General features: G+C 46.3%; 1 protein-coding gene across 1 annotated transcript; it reads right to left on the reverse strand.

The window, feature by feature from the left end:
- Window positions 1-330: 330 nt before the first annotated feature.
- LOC114872046 (serine-rich adhesin for platelets-like) lies at window positions 331-8,914 on the reverse strand (the record flags this gene model as incomplete). Its single annotated transcript, XM_029178794.2, has 2 exons — window positions 331-576; window positions 711-8,914. A coding segment is annotated over one exon (8,136 nt), but the record flags the coding sequence as incomplete, so codon positions are not given.
- Window positions 8,915-10,335: the final 1,421 nt, after the last annotated feature.

The raw sequence follows: 10,335 nt of genomic DNA on the forward strand, positions 1-10,335 counted from the left end.
TAAGATCATATACCAGTTGTATAATATTTAATTAATCTGATCAACTAATAAGTATTACGTATAGCTTGTATAATAATACAAATATTCTGAAAAAAAACGTTAATGAACAAATTATTAATAATTAATCATACTTGTCCTTTCATCAGGACATTTTATTTTACAAACAAACTATGAACAAAATATAATTACTACTAACTGTTTGGATTTTGTAGGGATGTACAAGTATGAATTAGAAAACGCAGAGTTATAATATGAACATTATATATATATTTCAACATATTTGGTTTAAAAAAAATGTTAAAAACAAAACGTGTATAATTCTATACTAAATAATATCTTATTAATAACAATCTCAGTAACAATAAAAAGTTGCCCAACATTGAACAATAACACAATTATCTATAACTACATATAAAATTTGTTAGCATACTTGGTTTACTCGTTAACAAACTTCTTGCTGCCGTATATATTAATATACCAGCAAACAATGTTTCAATACTAGTTCTAATACTTTATCAGAATGTAGTGAATTTTCTTCATATCTATTTCAGTTCGTCATTTTCTTCCTCGAATCACCTGTAACAAAATATACGGGACAGATAATGGGAGGAAAATGCCCATAAATATCCGAAAACAAATAATAAACTGTTACAATAACATTAACAAATTTCTGATCGCTTTGAATCGATTTAAAAATTTCGTGTTCTCACCTATAACGAGATGCAATGCCAATTCTTCGTCGATATTTAATTTTTCTATACAACGGAAACGACATTCTTCATAGGGTAATAGGGAGTGTTGTAGATCCCCTCGACAGATCATTGGAAGAAACAACATTCCCACCGGTTTCATTAATTTGTAATACAGGTGATCCTGATCCAGGTACCCTGGTTCTGTTTTTACCCAAACTCGTCAAACTACCGATATTAGAAAAAATGGTCTCATTGTGTTCCTCAACATCAATATCAAGGCTGCCAGAAATATGAACTTGGTCCACAATAAGAACTTCATGAGATCCTGTACCATTCGATCTAATCAACTCTCCGTCCATCACAATAGAAGATCCGTTAATATGAAAACCAGTTATATTAGCTTTTGCAACGTCCTCTATTGTTAGATTAAAAATACCAGATTCCACTATGCTCTTATTAGCAGAGCTGCCGCCAATATTGCTCTCAACAGCAACTTCTAGGTTACCAGAGATAACAATATTTTCGGATTCCAACGTTGAAACATCGGATACAGTTTCCGTATCACTTAAGGTAGTGCTTCCGGCAAGCCACTCAGTAGATTGTGAAGAATTCTTTGCCGGCTCCAAAGTGCCAATAGATGTTACGATACCTTCAGATTGTGACGTTTCACTGGCAGGTACCGATGAAGGAATATTGCTACTGCCTGTAGTCTGCGGTTGACGCTCGGTACTGCCAGATATCTCAGTCGTGATTTGAATTGTGCTTGCCGCACAACCATCAGTAGCGCGCGATGACGTGTCTCGTCGTGGTCGTGAAACATTCCTAGAATCTTCGGCACTTGTAGAAAGAGCACTACCACTAGCAGTTACCGAGGATGGTATATTACTGCTCAAGTTGGAACTCTCTGTAGGTTCCTCACTAGGGGGGGTTCCAGTACTACCTGTTGACTGCGATTGGATAGTAGGTTCTTCTGTACCAGTCGACTCAGAGGGCCCGGATGGTTCTGTCGATGATGGTCTGCCAGTTGTCGACGAAGAAGGCCCACCTGAACTACCAGTGCTGCTCAAGCTAGAGCCCTCCGTAGGTTCCTCAGATGGCCGCGTGTCGGTGCTGCCTGTCGGCTGCGAGAGGATCGTAGGTACTACTGTACTTGTCGACTCAGAGGATCCCGATGGTTCTGCCGACGATGGTCCGCCAGTTGTTGAGGAAGAAGGTCCAGCAGAACTTCCACTGCTACTCAAGCTGGAGCTCTCCGTAGGTTCCTCAGATGGGCGCGTTTCCGTCCTGCCTGTTAACTGCGATGGGCTCGCAGGTTCTTCTGTATTTGTCCATTGAGGGGGACCGGATGATTCTGCAGATGATGGTCCGCTAGTTGTCGAGGAAGAAGGTTCGGCAGATCTTCCAGTGCTGCTCAAACTAGAGCTCTCCGTAGGTTCCTCAGATGGGCCTGTTTCGGTACTGCCTGCTGACTGCGATGGGCTGGCAGGTTCTTCTGTACTTGTCGGCTGAGGGGGCCCGGATGGTTCGGTCGATGATGGTCCACCAGTTGTCGAGGAAGAAGTTCCAGCCGAACTTCCATTGGTGCTCAAGCTGGAGCTCCCCGTAGGTTCCTCAGATGGCCGTGTTTCGGTACTGCTTGTTGGCTGCGATGTGCTCATGCTTTCTTGTGTACTTGTCGATTCAGGGGACCTCGACGGTTCTGTCGATGATGATCCGCCAGTTGTCGGCGAAGAAGATCGAGCTGAACATCCAGAGCTGCTCGAGTTGGGTCTCTCCGTAGGTTCCTCTGATGGCCGTGTTTCGGTACTGCCTGTTGCCTGCGATGGGCTCGTAGGTCCTTCTGTACTTGTCGACTGAGGGGGTCCGGATGGTTCGGTCGATGATGGTCCACCAGTTGTCGAGGAAGAAGTTCCAGCTGAACTTCCAGTGCTGCTCAAGCTAGAGCTCTCCGTAGGTTCCTCTGATGGCCGTGTTTCGGCACTGCCTGTTGCCTGCGATGGGCTCGTAGGTCCTTCTGTACTTGTCGACTGAGGGGGTCCGGATGGTTCTGTCGCCGATGGTCCACCAGTTGTCGAGGAAGAAGTTCCAGCTGAACTTCCAGTGCTGCTCAAGCTAGAGCTCTCCGTAGGTTCATCAGATGGCCGTGTTTCGGCACTGCCTGTTGCCTGCGATGGGCTCGTAGGTCCTTCTGTACTTGTCGACTGAGGGAGCCCGGATGGTTCTGTCGATGATGGTTCGCCAGTTGTCGAGGAATCGGGTCCAGCTGAACTTCCAGTGGTGCTCAAGCTGGAGCTCTCCGTAGGTTCCTCTGATGGCCGTGCTTCGGTACTGCCTGTTGCTTGCGATGGGCTCGTATCTCCGTCTGTACTTGTCGACTGAGGGGGCCCGGATGGTTCTGTCGATGATGGTTCGCCAGCTGTTGAGGAAGAAGGCCCAGTTGAGCTTTCACTACTACTCAAGCTGGAGCTCTCCGTAGGTTCCTCACATGGAGGGGTTCCAGTACTACCTGTCGACTGTGATTGGCTAGTAGGTTCTTCAGTACTAGTCGATTGAGGGGGCCCGGATGGTTCTGTCGATGATGGTTCGCCAGTTGTCGAGGAATCGGGTCCAGCTGATTTTCCAGTGGTGCTCAAGCTGGAGCTCTCCGTAGGTTCCTCTGACGGGCGTGTTCCTGTACTGCCTGTTGGCTGCGATTGGCTCGTAGATTCTTGTGTACTTGTCGACTCAGGAGACCCCGACGGTTCTGCCGATGATGGTTCGCCAGTTGTAGAGGAAGAAGGTCCAGGTGAGCTTTCACTGCTACTTAAGCTGGAGCTCTCCGTAGGTTCCTCACACGGAGGGGTTCCAGTACTACCTGTTGACTGTGATTGGCTAGTAGGTTCTTCTGTACTAGTCGACTGAGGGGGCCCGGATCGTTCTGTCGATGATGGTTCGCCAATTGTCGAGGAAGAAGGTCCAGCTGAACTTCCAGTGCTGCTCAAGCTGGAGCTCTCCGTAGGTTCCTCTGATGGCCGTGTTTCGGTACTGCCTGTTGCATGCGATGGGCTCGTATCTCCTTCTGTACTTGTCGACTGACGGGGTCCGCATGGTTCTGTCGATGATGGTTCGCCAGAAGTCGAGGAAGAAGGTCCAGGTGAACTTCCAGTGCTGCTCAAGCTGGAGTTCTCCGTAGGTTCCTCTGATGGCCGTGTTTCGGTACTGCCTGTTGCCTGCGATGGGCTCGTATCTCCTTCTGTACTTGTCGACTGAGGGGGCCCGGATGGTGCTGTCGATGATGGTTCGCCAGTTGTCGAGGAAGAAAGTCCAGTTGAGCTTTCACTGCTACTCAAGCTGGAGCTCTCCGTAGGTTCCTCCGGTGGACGTGTTTCGGTACTGCCTGTTGCCTGCGATGGGCTCGTATCTCCTTCTGTAGTTGTCGACTGAGGGGGCCCGGATGGTTCTGTCGATGATGGTTCGCCAGTTGTCGAGGAAGAAGGTCCAGCTGAACTTCCAGTGCTGCTCAAGCTGGAGCTCTCCGTAGGTTCCTCTGATGGCCGTGTTTCGGTACTGCCTGTTGCCTGCGATGGGCTCGTATCTCCTTCTGTACTTGTCGACTGAGGGGGCCCGGATGGTGCTGTCGGTGATGGTTCGCCAGTTGTCGAGGAAGAAAGTCCAGTTGAGCTTTCACTACTACTCAAGCTGGAGCTCTCCGTAGGTTTCTCACATGGAGGGGTTCCAGTACTACCTGTTGACTGTGATTGGTTAGTAGGTTCTTCTGTACTAGTCGACTGAGGGGGCCCGGACGGTTCTGTCGACGATGGTTCGCCAGTTGTCGAGGAAGAAGGTCCAGCTGAACTTCCAGTGCTGCTCAAGCTGGAGCTCTCCGTAGGTTCCTCCGGTGGACGTGTTTCGGTACTGCCTGTTGCCTGCGATGGGCTCGTATCTCCTTCTGTAGTTGTCGACTGAGGGGGCCCGGATGGTTCTGTCGATGATGGTTCGCCAGTTGTCGAGGAAGAAGGTCCAGCTGAACTTCCAGTGCTGCTCAAGCTGGAGCTCTCCGTAGGTTCCTCTGATGGCCGTGTTTCGGTACTGCCTGTTGCCTGCGATGGGCTCGTATCTCCTTCTGTACTTGTCGACTGAGGGGGCCCGGATGGTGCTGTCGGTGATGGTTCGCCAGTTGTCGAGGAAGAAAGTCCAGTTGAGCTTTCACTACTACTCAAGCTGGAGCTCTCCGTAGGTTTCTCACATGGAGGGGTTCCAGTACTACCTGTTGACTGTGATTGGTTAGTAGGTTCTTCTGTACTAGTCGACTGAGGGGGCCCGGACGGTTCTGTCGACGATGGTTCGCCAGTTGTCGAGGAAGAAGGTCCAGCTGAACTTCCAGTGCTGCTCAAGCTGGAGCTCTCCGTAGGTTCCTCTGATGGCCGTGTTTCGGAACTGCCTGTTGCCTGCGATGGGCTCGTATCTCCGTCTGTACTTGTCGACTGTGGGGGCCCGGATGGTTCTGTCGATGATGGTTCGCCAGTTGTCGAGGAAGAAGGTCCAGCTGAACTTCCAGTGCTGCTCAAGCTGGAGCTCTCCGTAGGTTCCTCTGATGGCCGTGTTTCGGTACTGCCTGTTGCCTGCGATGGGCTCGTATCTCCTTCTGTACTTGTAGACTGAGGGGGCCCGGATGGTGCTGTCGATGATGGTTCGCCAGTTGTCGAGGAAGAAAGTCCAGTTGAGCTTTCACTGCTACTCAAGCTGGAGCTCTCCGTAGGTTTCTCACATGGAGGGGTTCCAGTACTACCTGTTGACTGTGATTGGCTGGTAGGTACTTCTGTACTAGTCGACTGAGGGGGCCCGGATGGTTCTGTCGATGATGGTTCGCCAGTTGTCGAGGAAGAAAGTCCAGTTGAGCTTTCACTGCTGCTCAAGCTGGAGTTCTCCGTAGGTTCCTCTGATGGCCGTGTTTCGGAACTGCCTGTTGCCTGCGATGGGCTCGTATCTCCGTCTGTACTTGTCGACTGTGGGGGCCCGGATGGTTCTGTCGATGATGGTTCGCCAGTTGTCGAGGAAGAAGGTCCAGCTGAACTTCCAGTGCTGCTCAAGCTGGAGCTCTCCGTAGGTTCCTCTGATGGCCGTGTTTCGGTACTGCCTGTTGCCTGCGATGGGCTCGTATCTCCTTCTGTACTTGTCGACTGAGGGGGCCCGGATGGTGCTGTCGATGATGGTTCGCCAGTTGTCGAGGAAGAAAGTCCAGTTGAGCTTTCACTGCTACTCAAGCTGGAGCTCTCCGTAGGTTTCTCACATGGAGGGGTTCCAGTACTACCTGTTGACTGTGATTGGCTGGTAGGTACTTCTGTACTAGTCGACTGAGGGGGCCCGGATGGTTCTGTCGATGATGGTTCGCCAGTTGTCGAGGAAGAAGATCCAGCTGAACTTCCAGTGCTGCTCAAGCTGGAGCTCTCCGTAGGTTCCTCTGATGGCCGTGTTTCGGAACTGCCTGTTGCCTGCGATGGGCTCGTATCTCCGTCTGTACTTGTCGACTGTGGGGGCCCGGATGGTTCTGTCGATGATGGTTCGCCAGTTGTCGAGGAAGAAGGTCCAGCTGAACTTCCAGTGCTGCTCAAGCTGGAGCTCTCCGTAGGTTCCTCTGATGGCCGTGTTTCGGTACTGCCTGTTGCTTGCGATGGGCTCGTATCTCCTTCTGTACTTGTCGACTGACGGGGCCCGGATGGTTCTGTCGATGATGGTTCGCCAGTTGTAGAGGAAGAAGGTCCAGGTGAGCTTTCACTGCTACTTAAGCTGGAGCTCTCCGTAGGTTCCTCACACGGAGGGGTTCCAGTACTACCTGTTGACTGTGATTGGCTAGTAGGTTCTTCTGTACTAGTCGACTGAGGGGGCCCGGATGGTTCTGTCGATGATGGTTCACCAGTTGTCGAGGAAGAAGGTCCAGCTGAACTTCCAGTGCTGCTCAAGCTGGAGCTCTCCGTAGGTTCCTCTGATGGCCGTGTTTCGGTACTGCCTGTTGCCTGCGATGGGCTCGTATCTCCGTCTGTACTTGTCGACTGTGGGGGCCCGGATGGTTCTGTCGATGATGGTTCGCCAGTTGTCGAGGAAGAAGGTCCAGCTGAACTTCCAGTGCTGCTCAAGCTGGAGCTCTCCGTAGGTTCCTCTGATGGCCGTGTTTCGGTACTGCCTGTTGCCTGCGATGGGCTCGTATCTCCTTCTGTACTTGTCGACTGACGGGGCCCGGATGGTTCTGTCGATGATGGTTCGCCAGTTGTCGAGGAAGAAGGCCCAGTTGAGCTTTCACTGCTACTCAAGCTGGAGCTCTCCGTAGGTTCCTCACACGGAGGGGTTCCAGTACTACCTGTCGACTGTGATTGTCTAGTAGGTTCTTCAGTACTAGTCGATTGAGGGGGCCCGGATGGTTCTGTCGGTGATGGTTCGCCAGTTGTCGAGGAAGAAGGTCCAGCTGAGCTTCCAGTGCTGCTCAAGCTAGAGCTCTCCGTAGGTTCCTCTGATGGCTGTGTTTCGGTACTGCCTGTCGCCTGCGATGGGCTCGTATCTCCTTCTGTACTTGGCGACTGAGGGGGCCCGGATGGTGCTGTCGATGATGGTTCGCCAGTTGTCGAGGAAGAAGGTCCAGTTGAGCTTTCACTGCTACTCAAGCTGGAGCTCTCCGTAGGTTTCTCACATGGAGGGGTTCCAGTACTACCTGTTGACTGTGATTGGCTAGTAGGTTCTTCTGTGTTTGTCTGCTGAGAGGGCCCGGTTGGTTGCCCAGATGATGTGTCGGTACTATTACTGGAATGCAATGGTTCCTCCGTTGTAGTGGACGTTGGTTCATCTGAGCTTCCCGTGTTGGGCGAGCTGGAGGTCGTGCTGCTGTTCTCCGTTGCCTCTGTTTGGGTGCTTCGCTTTTGCCGTGAAGTATTTGGTATTATTGTTATTGTGCTGCTCGCTTCTATGCTCGAGCTCCAATTATTTTGCCTTGTGGAAGTGGACTGTGTTACTGGCCGTGGAGGTTTTGTTGTTTCTTCACACTTCCAGGACGTTGGATCGTTTGGTGAAAGTGTCGGTGTTTCTGTCACAATTTCAAAGGTATCGTTAATGGAGAGGTGGATATTAATACATTTTTTAATTAGAATTAGCCGATGCTCGTGGTTGATTTCTTTCTGTATTTTGCAGATGTTCAACAGTTTGTCTATGCTTAAATTTTTTAGATGGCTTAGTATGTACTTTTTTATTCCCAGTTTCTCGCTCCATTTAATGTATTTAGCCTTGTTATATTCGTATAATCTTCTGAAGTATATTTCTATTGGTGTAAGGTGTCTACATTCGTTGTTCTTGTTGTATTTAAGCATTTCTATTATATACGTAGCATTTTTCACTTTTTCTTTTACTCTCGTTAAGAATCCTTTGAATTCTTCCTCATTCGTATCTTGTATAGCGGATGGATGATTTTGATGCTCCGTTTCTTTTGAATCATGTTGGCTATTTCCCTGATGTTTTCTGTCTCTTTCTTTATCAGAATGTGAACGGGAAGATCTAATTTGATCAGTTGAACTTGATAATTCAGAAGAATCCTTTGTATTGGATGAATCATTTTCACTCGAATCCTGTGAACTGTTATTGTTTTTTGCGCGGTTTTTATTTTTTTCTCTGTGTTTATGATTTGTTTGCTTGCGAGTGTGTGAAATTGCTGCGCTGATTTCATCTGTTGAAGTTGAAGATTCTGACGCGTCTTTCTTATTGGGTTGATCCTTTTCGCCTGATTCATTGTTATTTTGTTTTGGACGCTTCTTATTAAAAATCCAGTTGAGAGGATTTCTGTTGTTGTGAAGACCATTTTCTTGAGAGCTTCTTTTGTATGGGTTTCGTTGGTTAAACTTTTCATCCGTGGATTCTTTCTCCTTCAAATTTGTATTCTCAGAATTCTTTTCGTGACTTTTTCGGTTATAAGAGGAACTCCACCTGTTTCCTGGCAGTAAATCTAATAGATTCGAAGGTTTCCTTTCCTCGTTTCTATCACTTTCTTTTTCCACAGAATTTTGGGGATTTTTTTCAGACCCTGCTAGTTTGTCGAGATTGGGCAATAGTATTGAGCCCCAGTCGCGAAGTCGCTGAATAGTTTCATCTTTTTTTACCCTTATTTCCTTTTGCAATTGTTCTAGCGTTTCTTTCCATGATGAGGTTTCAGATGGTGCACCATGCGTATGCGCAAGTAAAGTGACGATTAGAAGGAAGACGATACCTACCAACAATGAATAAATGTTATGACATCATGATACCATGAATGTTGGAATATTAATAACATCTATAAACAGGTGGTAAATATAATTTGTTAAGGCTCAAATAATATAGTCTAAAGTGAAAAAGAGAAATGTATACAGCTCTTATATTTTCACTAATAATGAGTGAATTGATCATTTTTAACAGAAAGAGTACGATTTTCAAAAATTCGAATTTAGTGATCACTTCCAAATATTATACAATGAATATACAGTATAACAAATCACATCAAATCTTTAAGTTAATGTATATAATTTCCGTATGTATAATTTAATATCAAACACAAAAGAAATACATATATGATACAGATATGTATTTATAAAGATGATACTTTATTAAATTCGGAGAACAACACAAAACTTTCTATTTATTTCTATGATACATTTCACTTTTCAAAACAGTAGGTATTTGTTTTTTTTTTTTGCCGATGTTACCTTTCATCGCAAGAAACTTTTATGAAATACACTTGTACCGCTTCACCAACTACACATCGTCACTTCGACTCATTGTTTAATTGGCCCGAGGTCTTTTTATACAGTTGTCTTCTGATAAATGTTCCTTATCGGTTCTTGAGATAAAATTTATGAGCATTATTACAATGATTCATCTTATTTTTCGTTTAAATCCTTTATAAACAAAGCATCCCAATTTTCACAACGTGAGGTAAATATGATTTATTGTGACTGGTGCACACATGTTTCAATTTGTTGAATACGATGCATATACCCGTGACATCGATCGTGATTTGGTTTAAGATATGTTTGCCTTTCAGATAATTCGATATTGTAAAACACAACCTTTTCTTCAGTATTTCTTATCTATATGTCTCCGAAATCACTTTTTCACCGGTATTTAAAGTCAATAGGAAGTATGTATTTTTTGTCTGGATTTCTTAATATTTGAGTTATCTTATATTTCTATCGACTAGATATCTAATTTAAATAAGCGTTACTTTATTATGTAGTATTATCTTATTCTAATTAAACGTTAATCAACATCATAATTTTGTTTTTTTTAAGTGTTTAACTCTCTGGTTTCATATGTAATGTGGGTACAACTGCAACGGTACATAACAAGTTGCAATATTATAGGCGTCAAGTTATTTGTGTCATATTATAATTCATGCAAAGTATTGCATATAAGCATTTATATAATATAATTCATATAAGTATTTCTTTTTCTCAATTGCAACCTATTTTCTCTAAATTCTCCCCATTGGGGTGAGTTGTGCGAGAACTCGAAAATTTCGGGTCGAGAATTGATTTGGTCGAATCAGATTATATTAGATATAGTTTTTGTGAACACTTCCCATTGACGGTCATGTTCAACGAAGATCATCCCGAAACACAGTTCTCAAAATTTCGGGAATCCTGAGCTGACTAAA

This window comes from Osmia bicornis, chromosome 2 (assembly GCF_907164935.1).
Source record: "Osmia bicornis bicornis chromosome 2, iOsmBic2.1, whole genome shotgun sequence".
Lineage (NCBI taxonomy): Eukaryota > Metazoa > Arthropoda > Insecta > Hymenoptera > Megachilidae > Osmia > Osmia bicornis.